Below are 20,334 nucleotides of genomic sequence, written 5' to 3'. Positions count from 1 at the left end.
TACAAAGAATGGTGTGAAAAGGGAAAAACATCCAGTATGCGGCAGTCCTGTGGGCGAAAATGCCTTGTTGATGCTAGAAGTCAGAGGAGAATGGGCCGAGTGATTCAAGCTGATAGAAGAGCAACGTTGACTGAAATAACCACTCGTTACAACCGAGGAATGCAGCAAAGCATTTGTGAAGCCACAACACGCACAACCTTGAGGCGGATGGGCTACAACAGCAGAAGACCCCACCGGGTACCACTCATCTCCACTACAAATAGAAAAAAGAGGCTACAATTTGCACGAGCTCACCAAAATTGAACAGTTGAAGACTGGAAAAATGTTGCCTGGTCTGATGAGTCTCGATTTCTGTTGAGACATTCAAATGGTAGAGTCAGAATTTGGCGTAAACAGAATGAGAACATGGATCCATCATGCCTTGTTACCACTGTGCAGGCTGGTGGTGGTGGTGTAATGGTGTGGGGGATGTTTTCTTGGTACACTTTAGATCCCTTAGTGCCAGTTGGGTATCGTTTAAATGCCACGGGCTACCTGAACATTGTTTCTGACCATGTCCATCTCTTCATGACCACCATGTACCCATCCTCTGATGGCTACTTCCAGCAGGATAATGCACCATGTTATAAAGCTCAAATAATTTCAAATTGGTTTCTTGAACATGACAATGAGTTCACTGAACTACAATGGCCCCCACAGTCACCAGATCTCAACCTGATAGAGCATCTTTGGGATGTGGTGGAACGGGAGCTTCGTGCCCTGGATGTGCATCCCACAAATCTCCATCAACTGCAAGATGCTCCTATCAATATGGGCCAACATTTCTAAAGAATGCTTTCAGCACCTTGTTGAATCAATGCCACGTAGAATTAAGGCAGTTCTGAAGGCGAAAGGGGGTCAAACACCGTATTAGTATGGTGTTCCTAATAATCCTTCAGGTGATTGTAAAGTGGTGGTCCAAGAAACTACTCAAGTAAGAGTAAAAAAGTTTTTGGGGAAAACTGCCAGTACTACTTAAGTAAGAGTAACTGTCGGGACAAAAAGACATTTTGAAGGTATTTTCAAAGCACAGACACAAAAGTGAGGACACTGACATGTGAATAGGCTCAGTAATTACAGAGATATTAAAGGGCCTGTCTCTGTTTTTTACCCACGTGTTTGAACAAAATGTGTTCCACTACAGATATTTTGACCTCAAGAGCTGATTTTACAACATAAGTCCACTGTGTACTATCTGCATTTAATTATAAACTATTTTATTGTCTGAGAACCAGAAAGTGCATATTAGCATGCTCGTTATTAGTTTTACAGTCACTGCAAAATTGTTCTGGTCTCTGAAAGTTGTGAAAAGTGCATATAACCTCAGCATGGTGAATAATTCGGGTGCTCTGATTGCATAAGGTAAATGAGGAATAACTTGGACCATTGAAATCACCACCGGGGGCAGCCCTCACTGCTGCCCCCGGTGGTGATAACAACCTGGTGCATGTGGGGTTATAATGGGAATGCCTTCTCTTTGTCAGGGGATATTTTGGGCGATGCGTTCACTGCCTGCTGATGGAGCCGTACTTAAGAGCTTCGCCCTGCCCTCAAACGCCACACGGACAAAGAACCCATCCAGCCACACAAGGTCAGGACAATTTATGTTCTTTATAACAGGAATTTTTAAGAAAAACTACATACAATTTGGTGTGATTTTAAATTTTTATTTTGGGATTATTTTGGGAGATTTAGAATGGGCCCAGAGATGTTTATTGTTTATAGCTATGGGATAAACCAGGACCAAACCAGGATTTAGCCAGGATTAAACCAGGTCTAAACAGATCTAAAACAGAACTAAACCAGGTCTAAAACAGAACTAAACAAGATCTAAAACAGGACCAAACCAGGACTAAACCTAAACCAGAGATGCACTCACGCTTGTCCTGGTTTGATTCTAGCTTGTGCCCAGTTCATATAAACATTGTTTGGACCAGATCTAGTCTTAGTTTAGTTCTGGGTTTAGTCCCAATTTTGATATAGCAAGTGAGTACTCAGACAGATCTAAAACAGAACTAAAACAGGACTAAACCAAGACTAAAACAAGATTAAACTCGGACTTAACCAGAAGTCAGCTAAAGATTTTATTAAAACAGATTTAAACGGAATATAACTAATTAAACTCGATGTAACAAAGCTCTAACCCAGGGCTGTACCAGGATTAAACCAAGACTAAAACAAGATTTATCCAAGACTATAGCTTTATTCAGATGAAGGACCCTAAAGTTTCTGCTGTTTGACTCTATATTACCTTGTTTGACTCATGTACATTACCTTGTCACTCAGGGTTCATAAAATGTAATGGTAATCCTCTGTATTATGTTACCTAGCTAAAACTGTATGTGATCCTTGCTGATGTGGTATTTCCCTGTATAACTCTTTGTGGGAGTGAGGGTCTATTTCTGCTGATGAGGTCACAGGACAAACATGGACAAAGGGTCACTCTAGACCACAGCCCCAAATCTAATGTTCATCAGACTTACCCTGATCTGAATCTGGAGGAAGGTGGCTTCAAGGTGTCTAATGTAAAATTAACATGAATTTCCTCACAGCAAGAAGTTTTCGGGATCTTTCTGTTCTTCTTGTGTCTGGGTGGGTTTCCTCTGGGCACTCTGGTTTCCCCCCAATGACTCTAAACATGCACAACAGGTCAAATCCTCCAGTTAAAGTCGTCCTGACCGAGACTAACTCAAGATCTGGAGATGGGTCACATTGCACCTGACAGGTTTAACCCACAGACACTGACAGATGGGTCAAATGTAAGTTTAAACCAGAGACACTAAAGGTTCGGTCAGGACTAAACCAGAATCAGGACTTAAGAACAAAATGAGGTCTAATACCAGCTTCAGTTCCAAGAGACATGTCAGTGTAATCCCTCATTCAGAACCAACAGGAGTGGTCCATGTATCAAAGAGTTCAAAGTCCAGATCTTTGAAAACTCAAACACCATCACCCAAAGTTTTATGTATATTTTACTATTAAACAACATTCTATAGTCACAGCTGCCCTGGGACAGACTGATGGTGGGGGCGTGGCTGACTATGGGCCGTGGTTACAGCTGACAAATGAGACGAAACCAGGTCTAAAACAGAAGTAAACCAGATCTAATGTAAAACAGAGCTAAAACCAGGACTAAACCCAGACTCACTCAGGACCAAACTAGGTCTAAAACAGGATTACAGTTGACAGTTGACTAACATGGCCTTTTGGTGTGGCTAACGTGGCATGTGGCCTGTTGCAGATGCCGCAGTGGGGTGGCGGAGCTCAGTGTGCTGCGTGTCAGAAGACGGTTTATCACGCTGAAGAAATCCAGTGTAATGGGAGGAGCTTCCACAAGACCTGCTTCATCTGCTGTAAGGACTAAACCAGGACTAAACCAGGATTAAACCAGGATTAAACCAGGACTAAATCAGGACTAAACCAGGACTAAACCAGGACTAACCCAGGACTAATCCAGGACTAATCCAGGACTGGACAGATGCAATAGTTTGTTAAAAGGTTGTCTGAAGTTTGTCCTTTCATGCTCCAAAAATAGAAACTCATCAACTGATAAACGACGGCTGTGGAAAACCAGGCCCAGAGAGACTGGACCAGGGCTAACTCAGGACTAAAGCAGGTCTAAATGTAGTTTACTTTAGGGACTTTTGGAACAACTGCAAAGAATTATAGTCTAATAAATCATAACCACAGTAGAGGATGCAGAGGAGAGGGTCAGAGGAGCAGAGGATTCACTTTTGATTTATTTTTCTTCAGTGTCTTGCAGAAAAGCTCTGGACAGTCATACAGTTGCAGCTCATGAGTCGGAGGTTTACTGTAAATCCTGCTACGGCAAGAAATATGGTCCAAAAGGCTATGGCTACGGACAGGGAGCTGGTGCTTTGAGCTCCGACCCCCAAAACCATGAGTCATCCCAACAACAGTGAGTTTAAATGAGGATCTGGGGGCAACTGACACACAGGAATATATGTGGGAGGGCATCTGTCACACGGAGATACAAGATTTTGGAAGGGCATTTGACACACTCTTTTCTCTCTCAGGTCCAAACCGAAGCCTTCCTCCTCGGGTGGTAACTCAAAGTTCAGTCAGAAGTTTGGAAGTTCTGATCGTTGTTCTCGCTGCTCCAAAGCCGTGTACGCCGCAGAGAAGGTCATGGGAGGAGGGAAGGTATGTTGTGTCTATGGGAGATTGAGCCACAAATGTTGAACCTTCTGATTATTTGTTAGGGATTGTATTGTGAAGTTGCATTAGTCCAGTATTCAGTAATTAAACATATTTTAGTCTATACATATGATCAATTTTCAATCTCACACTGAAGGATGGGTCATATGCAGAGGATGAATTTAACCACGCATCAAAAAATAAAATAATCTTTAGATTTTTAAAAATGTATATTTTTGTGAGAAATAAACACATCTGTATTTCAGCCGTGGCACAAGACGTGTTTCCGCTGCGCTCTGTGTGGGAAAAGTCTGGAGTCCACCACAGTCACTGATAAAGATGGAGAGATCTACTGTAAAGGTCTGAACCAGGACTAAACCAGGACTAAACCAGGACTAAACCAGGACTAAACCAGGACTAAACCAGGACTAAACCAGGACTGAACCAGGACTAAACCAGGACAAAACCAGGACTGAACCAGGACTAAAACAGGACTAAACCAGGACTAAAACAGGACTGAACCAGGACAAAACCAGGTCTAAACCAGGACTGAACCAGGACTAAACCAGGACTAAACCAGGACAGAACCAGGACTCAACCAAGACTGAACCAGGACTAAACCAGGAATAAACCAGGACAAAACAGGGAAAAAACCAGGACTAAACCAGGACTGAACCAGGACTAAAACAGGACTGAACCAGGACAAAACCAGGACTGAACCAGGACTGAACCAGGACTGAACCAGGCTAAAACCAGGACAAAACCAGGACTCAACCAGGACTAAACCAGTACTGAACCAGGTCTAAACCATTTTTTTTCTTCCAGTGTGCTACGCCAAAAACTTTGGACCTAAAGGTTTTGGTTTGGGGAACGAGGCGATGCTGGAGTAAAGAGACTGAATTACCCCAAATTTGTTTAAATTTAATTAATTAAAACAGTTAAGAATGTATTATTTTCATCCTGGTTTTAAATAAAAAAAATATCAACTAAAATAAATGAGTCAAGATGCAAATGTTGTCTATGGGATTCAAAGAAACCGGGAGCCCAAACCACCAACAAACCAAGACTAAAACAGGTCTAACCCAGGACTGGACCAGGAAAACCAGGAAAACCAGGATTAAACATGGACTGAATGAAGACTCAACACTAAACCATGTCTATCCTCAGACTTAACCAGTCTCATCAATGGTCCAAACCAGAACTAAAAAGAACTGGACTAAACCAGGTCAAAACACACATGTTCTAAAATCAGGTCTAAAACAGGACTAAACCACTACTTATGAAGGTCTAACCCAGGACTTGAGAAGATCTTAACCAGACCAGAAGCAAGGACGAAACTACAACTATCCCTGGATTACGTGGAGACTTAATGAGGTCTAACCCAGAATTAAACCTCGTAGGACCTTTCCAGAACCAAACCAGGACTTGAGTAAAAGACAGGCACGTTGTTGATTTATTGAACCGTTAGAGGTCATTTTAACAAAAACATGCAACTTTTACAAAACCATACATGTACAAATATCCCTTTTTCCACTATGACACATTGTCCTGACTGTGCCATAGAAAAACATGAAACACAGGCATCATCTTTAGCCTTAATTTAACTGCTCAGGTCCAGCTCCTGCACCTTCTGCTGGCAACAAAGAGGTTTTGTGTGCTCAGAAATCAGGGCAGTTTCCCTCTTAATATATTCATTTATGAACTACACAATTCTAATAACTTTTGTATTTAGATTTTTACTGCACTGCATGCTGTCGGCCCCTGGATAGTTGTACATCACACTATCGAACAGCAGATTTTTTTTTTTTTTTCATTTGTACCAAAATGACTATGTGACACTGCCAAATCCTATGTGTAAGAATAAAATTGCAGACTAAACTATACAAAAGTGGGGCTATGCTAGTTGTTTTGAATACGGGGGTAGATCCATAGACTGTATATATAAATGGACATAGACAATCCAATAGCCGCCACGTTCCAAACAGGAAGTGACCATGGGAATGATATGGTTCTATTGATTGGCTCCAATCCACTTTCTATTGAAAAACTGTCACCCCTCTCTTTGTAACTGCCATTTTAGTCTTATAAGGGCTGTATTAACCTGGATCTATATTTTTATTTGGCTATTTTGTCCGTAAATCAAGGTACCAACGTTAGTAAAAGACAAATCAGGCACCATCTTTTGCCGAGGTCGCACTTGCATAATCAACAAATTTGATTAATTTGATTCTGATTTAGCAGAATCAAATTAATCAAAGCGCCCACTCCCTACTAAATCAGAAGTGTGGGCGGGAAGGGGCGTTACCAGCCTCGCTTCAGATTGGCTCTTTGGTTGCTATGATACTCAGAACTCCAAATATGGAACTCAGCTCCAAATTTGCCCCTATAACTGCTAGTCTCAATGAGCTTCATTTGACTGGAGCCGAACGCTATGGGTGACGTCGCACTCACTTAGTCCACTTCTTTATACAGTCTATGGGCAGATCGTGTTGACTAAAGGAAATTAAAGATTACCCAAACATGCATGAGTAACTCTAAATACAACTTCAGAGGAGATGGAAATTATTATAACCTGGCTCTTAAAAGTTGATTTAGCAAAATATGTCTCCATTAAAAGACGTTTCAGGTAATTTTGGATATTATTAAAAAGAAAAAAATGTCAGTGGTTACAATTTAAGGCAGCAGCTCTTTCACAGAATTTACACAGGAATTGAACCTTCAAACTACAAAAATAAATAATACAGCTCTGTGCTTTGGTCCTTAGTTGTGTGACTAGTCAGATTTGGTGGACGCATCTCAAAAGACGCTGTCTGATTGGTCAAACAGTTGTGCGGTAGTGGTTTAAATCCTGAAGGAGCTTTGATCGGTTGAAGAAGTGAGCAGGTCTTGAGAACAGGACTGCGATAGGTCGATGGGTGTGGGTCTTCAAAACGGAGCCTGGGATTGGTCCAAATAAGTGGTAGAGACATTTCATTGGTCAGAATGGAAATTTGTCTATAGCAGCTCTGTGATTGGTCCATCAGTGGGCGTGTCCCTAAAGCTGCCCTCCCATTGGTTAGACCATGTTGTTGGGTCCAAACAGACTCTGGTCCAGTGAAGTCTGCTGAGTCCAGTCGACAATTGACGGCTTGAAAAGTCCACAACATCTGAGCTGGAAGAAGTTGACCAGGTTTCTCACCACACCCAGACTGAAGAGAGAAGAGAGGGTTAAACCAGGACTAAACTAGTACTAAACTTGGGTTAAAACAGCACATAACCAGGACTAAAGCAGGACTAAAGCAGGACTAAAGCAGGACTAAAGCAAGATTAAAGAACATGGTCTAAACTCACTTGTACGGGTTCTGCCTCAGGGACATGTTTTGTCGTAGTTTTCTCTGATGAGCTCCGAGACTCTTGATTTCAGATGTGGTCAAACCCAAGAACGAGATCTTGACAAAACACAAGGACAAAAGGCTTTGTAAATATAATATGAATATGTTTTAATAGTGGAACTTTTATTGCAAAATGCATCTAGTTAAACATGCATGAATCACTCCAAACCTTTTACATAATGTCTCCTTTAATATATTCTAGACTATTTCATCCCCACTGACCACCAGAGGGCAGTGCATGCATGAAGGGAATCATTCAGTACTGCTGTCAGTAGGGATTCATAGAAATGCAATTACATTCATAGCTTTACCTGATAGAGCTGTACGAGCAGAGTGATGGAGCTCCAGCAGCTGTGGTAGAAAGAGAGCAGGAGCACCGAGAGCACCCAGGGGGAGGAGAAGACGCACCCAGAGACCAGCGACCACGGCTGGGCCTCAGAGGGCAGGGAGGGGCAGTGGGACCGCCAGACTGTCAGGAGATATACAGGTATAGGGTTATATACAACATAGGTGGTGATCCCGTGGGTGCCGAGGGGCCAGAGCACCCACGCAAATGTCAGAGCACCCACGTGAAACTCTCTGCGCTGTCAGTCATTTCAGCCACTGTGGGTCTGATCAATAGACTACAGTCAATGGTTTGATCTGAGGACTGGGGGACCTGCATTTCCCCTCATGTGACACTCGTTAGACCCTTGACTGTGATCAGAAACAAAACTTAACAGCCTAAAGATTTAAATGAGTTACTTACACATGAGACACAGCGGTCTAATTGGGACATTATAGCAAGGAATAAGATGAGGATGTGAGGAAGTCAGAATGGACAACGCAATGGCAAACTCCAGCGTAACTGTAAAATTTAGTGGACCCGCCGGTCAGTGAATGCCCCACGTGGACCCATAGCTACCATATCATTATTTAAGCATTAATCGACAAACACTGACATGTTTGCTCTGAATCAACATGGAATATTATATTTGTCCAAAGCCAAGAAAATACAATTGTTTATCACAGGGCATTTGAATGTCGTTTAAGATGTTATGAGTATAAATAAAAATTAAAAAAAAAGACAAACAGAAGTAGTCTTTAAACACTCACAGAGCACAGCGCCATAGAACATCCACCCTCCCATCAGAGACATAGAGAGGAGGAAGAGAATGAACAGGGGATGGTTCCTCGCACCTGGAACAAAAACAACACCTTTTAAAATCAACATTAGTGAGAAGACTGAAATCTGAACTCTAAACTAATACAAGAATCCATGTATTTCAGAACATGTTTGTAGAGTTCTAAACCACAGGGTTAACGGGTTTTACACAGAATAAGACCCAATGGAGGCACAGGGAGGGCGTCTGACACACAGGGGCAGTTAGTATGATGTATATTTGAGTATATGTGAGTATATTTGAGTTTTACCGATGCAGGAGTTGGTCCAGATGGAGTGATGGTCGTGTTTTGCCACACATGAGTCACAGATGAAACAGTGGTATGTCCGCACTGGCTTCTTTATCTGAGGGACAGACACAAAGATATTTAAAGAATTTATACTTTTTAAATCCTCCATCTGGGTTCATGTACATTTTTGGCTTTTTGCCATTTTGAAGCTCTACATTCTTGCGATGAGTTTATGTCCAACTTGTATTGTCTTTGGGATACATTTATGAACTATTTAGACTTCTGGTTTGGAATAGAAGAAAATAAAAGGCAAAAGTTAAACATACTTTAAGTAAATATACTGCTGTGTTTTGTCATTGAATGCCTAAATGTATGCAAATATCTTGAAACCCTGGTCCATGAAGCTGTGCCTCACCATACAGGAAGTGCAAAACACTCTTGGGTCCAAACAGCCCGCTTCAGCCAAAACCAACACGTTCTGAAACACAAATGTAAGACCACAAAGAAACAGTGAGGGTGCATTTAAATACATTTGATATTTATAAAAGGATCCAGCATCAGGCAATACTGTGACATCACTGTGTAAATGTCACCATGGACCTGAAGATTAGGACCAAAATGTGTTGTTATGTGGTGGAACTACATGTACCATGATCCTTTGCTCAAAAAGTGAGTACAGTGAGGTGATATTAGAGGTGCAAAAATAAACAAACATCTGTATTTGACTAACTGCAAGATTAGAAAGAAAATAGTGTAATATGGGCCTTTTGATTAAGATTTAAATTTCTACATTATAATAATTACAGTATTTTATTTTAATTAAAGTCTCACCATCTTCTTCTGCTCCTCTGTGGCTCTGATCACTCCTGGGTCTGTTCTGCAGCAGCGAAAGTAAAAATACAAGAGACATGTGAAGTTTAGAGTGAACAGGATCTGAACCAGGGCCCCTGGAGTCTGTGCCAGCAAGGGTTAAGGAACATGTCAGATGCCCTCCCAGGCTCCTATATCACTGTATGTGCGATGCCCTCCCACCCTTTTATATCCCTGCGTGTCAGTTGCCCTCCCAAATTTAACGTAAGCAACCAAACAACCAAACAGTCCCTACTAGTTGCCTATTGTTATGTTTCAGAGCAAGACACTTAAATCACTACTTTGTCTGTCTATAACAGATCTATACAAGACTAATGTAACATCATGAGTATGACTGAAGTGTATACATATATGTAAAAGGATATCAGGGAGGAACCAGAGGAACCATGTGACCAGCATCCAGAACACAGAGGCCACGAGCGCCGCGGATGGGAGCACTGTCTGGAACACTGGGCTGCGCATGTGTCTGAAAGATAAGGCTTTTGGTTAGTCATTAATGTCGACTTTTGAATAAACATACACATGAAAGCTGCAACTAACAATTATTTTAGTAGTCGACTAGTCAGCGATTATTTCTATTGTACAATGAGGCTTTTAAAGAGGGAATATTATGCAAAATAGACTGTTTGGAGATTTTACCATGTTGTAACATTCCCTCATCAAAAATATGCCAGAGGAGGCTTTAAATGTCATCCATGACATGGTGACTGAAAGCTTCTAGGTGAAGAAAATGTATACATAAAGTGTTATGTGAAAATTTAAAATAGTTCTTTTTTGACATTTTGATTACAATAATGCCCTGGTATTTGTTTTTCTGTGTGTGTTTTAGAGTCTGTATAGTCCAGACTCTAAAACACACACTCAAACCATGACTCAAAACACGACTATGATTATTTTTAACTAGTCACGACTAGTTGATTAATTGTTTATAGTGATTCTCTCACCGTGAGGCGAGGTTGCTGGCTCCGATGATGCAGGCCAACAGAATTCCCTTCAGGAGCCACGATTCCGAGTTTAGATCCAAAATGGCGCCAATACTTCCGAACAGGGCTGTGCAGATGACAAACTGCACAAATGTCTGACAAGAAGAAAAAAAAAAACAGGTGAGAAAAATAGTCATTTTTTGAATTGTGTTTGTGATTAGATTTGTGATGGGTTTTTTTTTTTTTTAAGTAGGATTCTGTTCAAAGTGCACTGTAAACACTTCAGGTACGTTCACACTTGAGAGAAGACAGATATGAACAGATAAACAAACAAGAATCCCATGTATTTCAGAACATGGTTGTACAGGTCTAAACTACAGATACAACAAGATTTTTCTATAAAACACAGGACATTTTGTCTTTGCAGAGGACAGTTTATTACCTAAAAATAATCTAAAAATGTCATAATTTGTCCCAACTCAAACTGCAACATCATTTCAATTTCACTATTGTACAACCCCATTCTCAGGTTACCTTTCAATAGAATCCTTTGTTCTGTACTTTATTTCTGGCTTATCAGTTTGTGTACCTTGTGACTGTGAGCCAGGCGTAGGCAGCGGGAGCTGGAGTGTGCCCTCTCCTGTTTGATGAGGTTTAACATGTGAATGAGCAGAGGGCTGTGCACCTGATGAGCCAGATCCAGCGGAGTGTGGCCCTGAACACAAATTATAACACCATTAATTGTGTAAAGCCACTTCTACATAATGAAAAGCACAACCTCAAAGCTCTTCCTCCCCCTCCTTGTCTCCTCCTTTCATCGTCCTCCTATTCTTTCTTTTGGTTAAAAAGTTAAAAACTGCGACTCTATATTGTTGAATAAACCCATGACCTTCTTCTTCTCCTCCCCCTCCCCTCTCCTCTCCCTCCTTAACCTCCCCTCTCCTCTCCGTCCTTCTCTCTCCTATACTTCTCTCTCCTCTGCTCCTCTCTCCCCTCTCCTCTTCCTCCCCCTCCTCGTCTCCTCCTCTTATCTCTTCAACCTCTCTCTCCCCTTCTCTCCTTCCTCCTCCTGCTCTTCCTCACATTGCTGTTCTGTGCGTCCACGCTCGCTCCCGCCTCCAGCAGGATGTGAGCAGCGTCGACGTTTCCGGCTAAAACAGCGCAGTGCAGCGGCGTGTTTCTGCTCGAGGAGTCCACAGCCGTGACACTGGCGTCATGACGAACCAGGAAGTGAGTCGGCTCAGGCCTGGAACACAAATACACAAGTACGAAATAACATATTACAAACAGGGACATAGGACTGAATGATTTGGGAAAAATATCGAGGTGATTTTGTTGACAAGCATTCTGATTGTGATTATATTTGAGATTTGTTTTAATAATAAGATTCTGTTCAACGTTCACATTTTAAACTGAAATCTGAAATAAGAAACTAATACAAGAATCACATTTCAAGAGATTATGTTGTCTGTGGAGGAAATGATGGTACGGTGTTGTGATTTGCTGAATGTCCCCATTCAAATTGTGATTTTGATTTGATTGTGATTCATCTTGCAGCCCTACAGGTAGAAAAATGTTGCTACTTTATTTTGTATGTTAAATGTTAAATCCATTTATATTTCTTGCTTTGTTTTATATTGTAATGTGATTAATTCTGATTCAAAAGGCCGTTTTAGCAAGGGCAGCTACTCCCCCTTTGCACTGTAGTCATTCCTAAATACTACTACAGCAGACATGGGCAAACTATGGCCCGGGGGCCACACACGGCCCTTTGGGCTTATTAATCCAGCCTGCCGAACGAGACAACATTATATTATACTAGTAAGGGCAAACCTTGTTCAAAGTTTTTCTGATGTGTTTTTTAACTAAAATGTAATAATTTAATGATTAAATAAATTAATGCATTTGGAAAACAATTTGTACAATGAGCCTTCCATATTCATGCTTTGCAGGACAAATCTCTAAAGTAATATACACATATATATCCTGGCCCGGCCCCTCTGTCAAATTTTAGAACTCATTGTGGCCCGTGTGTGAAAAAGTTTGCCCACCCCTGTACTACAGGATTATTCCCAAAATTATACATTAGTCTTACCCAATGATTTTCTGAGCAGCCAACATCAGTGGTGTCTGTCCATTGCAGTCAGGGGTATCTACCTCCTGGAACAAACAGAAAGATGTCAGATGGTGCAGAGGAGCAAAGGTACAGTGGAGCAGACGAGCAGAGGTGCAGTGGAGCAATGGTGCAGAGAAGCAGAGGTGCAGAGGAGCAGAGGTGCAGAGGAGCAGAGGTGCAGAGGAGCAGAGGTGCAGAGGAGCAGAGAAGCAACGGTGCAGAGGAGCAGAGGTGCAGAGGTGCAGAGGAGCAGAGGTGCAGAGGAGCAGAGGTGTACCTGTCCCTTAGCCATGAGGTAGGCTGCGATGGCCATATGTTGAAATAGTATGGCGAGGTGTAGAGCTCTATACCCTTCTCCGTCGGCGATGGAAGGATCGGCTCCATATCTCATGAGCTGAATCACCATCTGCAAGTGCCCCTGTCTGCAAAGGCCACCACATTTTACTACAGAGTTTATACCTTACATTTGGTTTACTTCTGGTTTAGTCTTGGTTTTAGTTCTAGTTCAGTCCTGGTTCAGTGCTAGTTTATTCCCGGTCCTAGTACTGGTCTGGTTCAGTCCGGGTTCAGTTCCTTCTTGCATATCCCAAACATACGTCACGTAATTTTCATATATTATTTTAATACTACTCTAGGTTTGCATTGTACCGTCTGTATTTGTTTAACACTGAGCTACTTTATGGCCTTAGAACTTGCAAACCAAGTTTAGTCTCTGGTCTAGTCTCTGGTCTAGTCTCTGGTCTAGTCTCTGGTCTAGTCTCTGGTCTAGTCTCTGGTCTAGTCTCTGGTCTAGTCTCTGGTCTAGTCTCTGGTCTAGTCTCTGGTCTAGTCTCTGGTCTAGTCTCTGGTCTAGTCTCTGGTCTAGTCTCTGGTCTAGTCTCTGGTCTAGTCTCTGGTCTAGTCTCTGGTCTAGTCTCTGGTCTAGTCTCTGGTCTAGTCTCTGGTCTAGTCTCTGGTCTAGTCTCTGGTCTAGTCTCTGGTCTAGTCTCTGGTCTAGTCTCTGGTCTAGTCTCTGGTCTAGTCTCTGGTCTAGTCTCTGGTCTAGTCTCTGGTCTAGTCTCTGGTCTAGTCTCTGGTCTAGTCTCTGGTCTAGTCTCTGGTCTAGTCTCTGGTCTAGTCTCTGGTCTAGTCTCTGGTCTAGTCTCTGTTTCTAGTCTCTGTTTCTAGTCTCTGTTTCTAGTCTCTGTTTCTAGTCTCTGTTTCTAGTCTCTGTTTCTAGTCTCTGTTTCTAGTCTCTGTTTCTAGTCTCTGTTTCTAGTCTCTGGTCTAGTCTCTGGTCTAGTCTCTGGTCTAGTCTCTGGTCTAGTCTCTGGTCTAGTCTCTGGTCTAGTCTCTGGTCTAGTCTCTGGTCTAGTCTCTGGTCTAGTCTCTGGTCTAGTCTCTGGTCTAGTCTCTGGTCTAGTTCCTTGTGTCTAACCTTATGGCCCAGTGCAGAGGAGTAGAGTTGAGGTCTCCTCCGAGCTGATCCACTATTGCTCCTTTGGAGATGTAATACCTGAAGACAACATTTATTTTTATTGTTACAGTTATTGTTTTTCCAAACACATAAACTCACATCAACCAACCCCTCATTCACTCACTGATATGTTTTAATATAAAGGAAATGTGTGTAGCCTGTGCACTTGTGGTTTAAAAAAAAAAAAAAAGGTAAAAAAAAGGTAAAAAAAAAAAAGGTACCACAATCACAACTGAACCTCTGTGTCCAGAGCTGTAACCTGCAGATAGAGACACCTACAAGTGTATCTCATTCTCAGTTTATGGACAGGCGTCATGTGAAAGCTCAAAGCCTCCAGAATTCACCCACTGAGCTGCAGAGGCTGCACTAGCACTGATTCATGATTGGCTGCAGGTGCTGGGATTTAGGTAGTGACCATTCAGATCAGAGAGAGGCATTTTAGGTTTAAACCAACTGGATTTCAGTATTGAAACTGGCAACACAAATGTGAGGCTCATTCTGCTTTCTGACTGAATAATCATCTTGAACCAGAACACCAAATTCTAATATAAACAACTTGGCCACCATGTCCAATGTTTTTGCACTTAACAATAAATCTGTTTTAAAACCATTATCAGAAAAAGGTATATTTGGGTCAGAGATTCTCACTTGACGAGCTCCAGTCTGTTGTTGATGGCGGCCCAGTGCAGTAATGTCACATTCTCTTTGTCCGGCTGCCTCACGTCATAACCAGCTTCAATCAGCTCCTTACAGCGATCCAACGCCCCAAACCTGAGGAGACAGAGCAGAGACATGAATGTAAGAGGGACGAGAGGGTCAGAGGGAGCAGAGGATCCCATGCAGATTATTTTACAATAGGTACCAGGGTCATTTAGAATTGGTATCAAAATTTTAACTTTGAAAAGTAGCCAGGCCTAGTAACTACTGGACCAATTCAAAATGTCCAAATAAAAAGGTAGGGCCAAGTTTTCAGTAGAAAAGAAAAGATTCATGTCCACACCTCTCTCCCTCTTCTGCCCTCTTTTCTCATCCCTCTTTCTCTCCTCCCTTATTTGTTTGTATCTCATCTCTCTCCTCCTTTCTGTCTCTCCCTCCCTCTCTTCCTCTCCTCTTCTCTCCATCTCTCTCTCTCCTACTTCTCTCGATGTTGTGCGGGGCCTAACTCTATGGGAGAGTCACTGTTTTTGAAAGAAACCTCCAAACTTATGATCCACAGATGTTGAACCTTCTCCTTTTTGTTTGGGATTGGCTCCACAAACTTGTCATATTAATCTTATGGGTTAAATTCCTTTCAGCTGACAACAATCAGGTCTTTGGGGTTGAATAATGGCACCACTTTCTGAAGCTACTGTGAAAAAATCATTTCACTTACACTTTTCATACAAATAAACTTGCTTTGTCACTTTTGTTTATTTATTCTGACAGAGAAGATGTTGTGCCTGTTTCTGTTTCATGTGGATAGGCCTAGTAATTACACAGATATTAACCACAAACCAGGTCAACACATCTGGAGTCTGACGGTTACACAGCAAATTACACCTAAGTTTTGATTTGTCTCCAGCTCAGTTCAAACTACAGAGATTCATCCTGAGGTCACGTGAACACAGCCTATTCTCCCCACTGTTTACATTTTAATGAGTAATAAACTGTTTGCAGATCTCAGACAGCAGGAAGGACGAGGGTGAGGCTGGTTTTTCAAGAAAATTCACCTTTGGTCCAAATCACACATTTACAGAATAAGGAGCAGCGCTGTTGTTTATCAGATAAACTGACTCACCTCATTCAATATTCTGCTGGACTCAGTTTGGGATTGGTTTTGTCACATGATTTGAGTCCAATTCTTAGGTCTAATTTAGGCTGATTTAAATCCTGGTTTAGTCCAGGTTCAGTCATGGTTTAGTAACCAGTCTCGGTCCAGTCCCGGTCCAGTCCCGGTCCAGTCCCGGTCCAGTCCCGGTCCAGTCCCGGTCCAGTCCCGGTCCAGTCCCGGTCCAGTCCCGGTCCAGTCCCTTCTTGCATATCCCAAACACACATCAGGTAATTTTCATACATTATTTTAATACTACTCTAGGTTTGCATTGTATTGTCTGTATTTGTTTAACACTGAGCTACTTTATGGCCTCACAACTTGCAAACCTGGTTTAGTCTCTGGTTTAGTCTCTGGTTTAGTCTCTGGTTTAGTCTCTGGTTTAGTCTCTGGTTTAGTCTCTGGTTTAGTCTCTGGTTTAGTCTCTGGTTTAGTCTCTGGTTTAGTCTCTGGTTTAGTCTCTGGTTTAGTCTCTGGTTTAGTCTCTGGTTTAGTCTCTGGTTTAGTCTCTGGTTTAGTCTCTGGTTTAGTCTCTGGTTTAGTCTCTGGTTTAGTCTCTGGTTCAGTCCTGGACTCACTGTGTTGCCTTGATGATGTCCCAGCTGCCGCTCTCATCCAGGTGGGATCTTTTCTTGGGCTGTTCCATGGTGCTCTCAGGGGCCAATCCAAACATCATTCCACCAGAAAAGGCACTCGATCTGGGGCTGTGGCTGTGGCAGTGAGGCCCATGTCCGTGGTGGCAGCCCTCCCCCGAGTGACTCTAAAACAGCAACGCAATTAGTTTATAATTAGGGCTGGAAGATTCATCACAATCAAAATCGCAATCTGAATGGACACAATTAGCAGATAACAAAGACTGCTATTTTTGAAGAACAAGCTGAAATGTGATTCTTGCATTATGAAATCAAAATCAACCTAATCAATACCAATAGCACATTGAGCTGTAAAATACAATAATAATAGAAAAGCTCAAACATAAGTCTTAATGCAGGTCAAAGGTGTTCCTCATACGTGTCCTCTGTGTCCTGCAGCATCACAGCAGCCCTCTAAGCAGGCTCTTCTAAGCCTCTCTCTCACTATGGTCTGTTGTTTTGATCGGTGATGAGACAGTACAATCACTGCAAGTATCTCCTCTGGATCATCTTCTGCTTAGAAAGCCTGTTGCATTGTTGTTGAAAGTCTGTAGCATTTCAGAGCGAGCTATCTCCAAGCAGGGTTGCCATGGATATGGGTAAAACGAATCACTCAAATCACACAATCCAATAGTCCTTAACCTCTGTCCTTTGAACTGCACAAGCTGCACTTCTTAGTTGGTCAAAATCTTCAAGTGCTGAGTTAAAAATGTAACATACATTTTTTTTTAGTTTATAAACTGCTCAGGGTGCCAGCCAGTGAGCCACAAAGCAGCCAATAAAAAACACGGATTAGTTTGTCATTTTTTGTCAGTTCTTCTGTATGTATTTAAAATGTGAACTTTGTCAGAAAAATCTTAATTACATTTTTTCACCAAATCATTCAACCTTAGTTATAAGTAGAGTGGTCAATTGATTATTTCTATTGTACATTGAGATTTGGTTGAAATATGGAGACTAGATTCTTTTGACAATATTTTTCAAATAGTGTATTACTGTTGAAAATCAGAAAATGTTTATTCTTTTTTTGACTGTATCTTATCTATCTCCTCCATCTGATTTTGATTTCAAAATGCCACTGTATTTGCTCTAAAAAGGTTTTCGTGTGTGTTTTAGAGTTTGTAGAGATAATTATTATGATTATCAAAACACAACTACAATTATCCAAGTAATCATTGCAGTATTACAACACAGGCTGCTGTGTTTAGGGTTAGGGTCTCTGGGCAAGACACTATCCCAGACTAAGGTCTGTCATGATAACACATTTGAAGCATAGTGTATTGCTACGTAAATATATTGTGATAAATAATATTGAATCTACTTTATGCCACTGACAACAATTGTTAAACAGACAGTATCATTAAAAGATAAAAAAAAATATAGAAAAATGAAGCAATAATGCATAGAAGTTACTTTTTCATCCCTCTCTTTCAACTCGTTAAGCTTTTCATACTAAAACAAAAATACCCCAAATCTCCCTACTATGACAGAGACACTGTATGCATGATAAATTTTGAGGTACACAATACTTTTCCAACTTCCATGTATAGAACAATAACTTGATATAGTAATTATCGTGACAGGCCTACCCACACTAATATTGCAATAGGCAGGGCATCTGATATAGAAATCCCTAAATCACCATGACAACAGAAATCAGAGTTAGGAATTTAAAGTTTCCCAAAAACTGGAGAAGGAAATAAGTATGTCAAAGTGGGTATGCACCAGTGGCGGTGAAAACGTGGGTATATCTTTGTGTCTTGACAATGACGTTTTGAATACAGGAAAATGAAGAATACTCAAACAAGCATGAATCACTCTAATGAGAAGGAAACAACTACAACATGACTAAAAGCTCAAAAAAGTCAATTTTGCAGAATAGGTCTGCTATAGGTTTTTTCCTTATAAATAGTGCTAAATAAATTTAAAGTTGATTGGCACATTGTTTAATATTTAACAGCCTTTAGTGTTTAACCAAACAACGACATTTCCATTCACACCTTTAGAATAAGAAACGTGTAGGTGTGAGTCTAGTTTCACTTTTGGCCGTGAAGGAAACGCTTTGTACATCTTCATACTTTGAATATTTTAACCGCTTTATAAAAAACCTCATGCTTTTATTATTTCCTGAGCAATAAATAGCATCACTTTTTATTATATGCGCCAGACAGAGACAGGATTTAAATGAGCGATTTCAAATTACACCCTGAATCACCTTATAATTACATTATTTTAGATTATAACCTGTTTAACCAGATTGCATTTCATTTGGAGGAGAGTTTAAAACATATGGCAAGCCTACATTTAGACATTTAGACCAACATATAGATCAAAATGCCATATTTAGACAAACTATTTTGGCTATCCATTCATATTTTAGCTTTAGGATCAAAATAATAGGAATTAAAGTGATTTATCAACATTGAAAAGACGAGGTTCGCTTCCTGGTTTAGTGAATGACAGCTGTTGTAGTCGTGTCATTTTATTTATTTCAATGCAAATACTTCGTTTTGAAGCATATATTAAGTTAGATTTGATCATAATAGTGTAAACATAATAAAATAGTAGTTAAACGGCAGCTGTGTTGGTTAGACTCGTCTCCGGAGGTAGCGGCTAATGCTAAAGCTAAGCTAAAAACAAGCCGGAGGATAGAGGGGGAAAAGATGGAGATGTAATCGGGTTTAGGGAGAGGGACAGCGGGGTAAAAGAGCCCGAAAAGCCGCGGAAAGAGCCTGGGAAAAACACTCACGGAGCCGTCAGAAGTCCAGTCCATGGTGGGTAAAGCTCCGTAAGACGTGTGGGTGTGAAGAGCCGAGAGTCGAGAGGACCCGAACACTTCCGTAAACTGCCGAAGAACTTCAGAATAAAAACTAAATCATGTGCACGTGATATTTGATCAAATTTAAACATACGTTATTATCATAAATATAATTATATATTTCTATTTTTATTCGATCTATTTTTTTAACTATTGAATATTCACACATAAAATAAAATAAAATACAATCACACATTTCATTGGTTTTCTCAATCTCACAAAATAAACCCCACGTTGGACAATCTTTAGTAGTTTTTCACCCATTAATTTTACTTGCGGCCCCCTGTTAGTTTAATATTATTAAATTCTACTTTTATTGAGTTTTGATTTTAGATATGTTCCAGTAAGAAGCAGCATGTGGCGCCAGAACCTAGTCTATTTTATGTCCTGACCGCTATTCAAAACAATGGATCGATTAAAAAAACAACAACAAACAAACAAAACAAAAAAAAAACACACAAAAAAAACAAAAACTGAGGACGATCAAAAATGTACTCAATTATTATTATTATTATTATTATTATTATTATTATTATTATTATTATTATTATTATTATTATTATTATTATTATTATTATTATTATTATTATTATTATTATTAAGTAATATTGCAGTTGTGAATAATAATAAAGTAGGGGTTAAGTGTTACTCAAATATGACCTCAAGTGAAAATTTGGTGAAAAAATTTTAGTATTATAATACATGATAAAAATGCAGTAAATGTATACAGCGTCTTTCAAGACAACCAAAGA

The 20,334-nt window shown here is 40.7% G+C and overlaps 2 protein-coding genes across 2 annotated transcripts; one reads left to right on the top strand and one right to left on the bottom strand.

Annotated features, from left to right (window-relative positions):
* The first annotated feature begins 1,587 nt into the window (after window positions 1-1,587).
* csrp3 (cysteine and glycine-rich protein 3 (cardiac LIM protein)) lies at window positions 1,588-5,144 on the top strand. The gene is made up of 6 exons (XM_033987618.2): window positions 1,588-1,630; window positions 3,281-3,392; window positions 3,793-3,958; window positions 4,077-4,203; window positions 4,464-4,557; window positions 5,023-5,144. The coding sequence occupies exons 2-6, from the start codon at window positions 3,281-3,283 to the stop codon at window positions 5,085-5,087; spliced, it is 564 nt and encodes a 187-aa protein (XP_033843509.1). The 5' UTR covers window positions 1,588-1,630; the 3' UTR covers window positions 5,088-5,144.
* Window positions 5,145-5,627: 483 nt separating this feature from the next.
* On the bottom strand, window positions 5,628-19,598 carry zdhhc13 (zinc finger DHHC-type palmitoyltransferase 13). The gene is made up of 17 exons (XM_033991664.2): window positions 19,514-19,598; window positions 16,711-16,892; window positions 14,974-15,096; window positions 14,287-14,364; window positions 13,147-13,291; window positions 12,849-12,913; window positions 11,837-11,999; window positions 11,343-11,468; window positions 10,775-10,908; window positions 10,196-10,296; window positions 9,792-9,916; window positions 9,376-9,438; window positions 8,982-9,075; window positions 8,664-8,747; window positions 7,880-8,037; window positions 7,528-7,625; window positions 5,628-7,385 (listed from the first exon to the last, which is right to left on the bottom strand). Exons 1-17 carry the CDS (start codon window positions 19,535-19,537, stop codon window positions 7,253-7,255), a joined length of 1,896 nt encoding a protein of 631 aa, XP_033847555.1. The 5' UTR covers window positions 19,538-19,598; the 3' UTR covers window positions 5,628-7,252.
* Window positions 19,599-20,334: the final 736 nt, after the last annotated feature.

The sequence above is a fragment of the Periophthalmus magnuspinnatus genome, chromosome 3 (assembly GCF_009829125.3).
Source record: "Periophthalmus magnuspinnatus isolate fPerMag1 chromosome 3, fPerMag1.2.pri, whole genome shotgun sequence".
In the NCBI taxonomy this organism is placed as follows: Eukaryota; Metazoa; Chordata; class Actinopteri; order Gobiiformes; family Gobiidae; genus Periophthalmus; species Periophthalmus magnuspinnatus.
The sequence above is the reverse complement of the archived record's forward strand: the minus strand, read 5'-3'. Positions and strand labels throughout refer to the sequence as shown.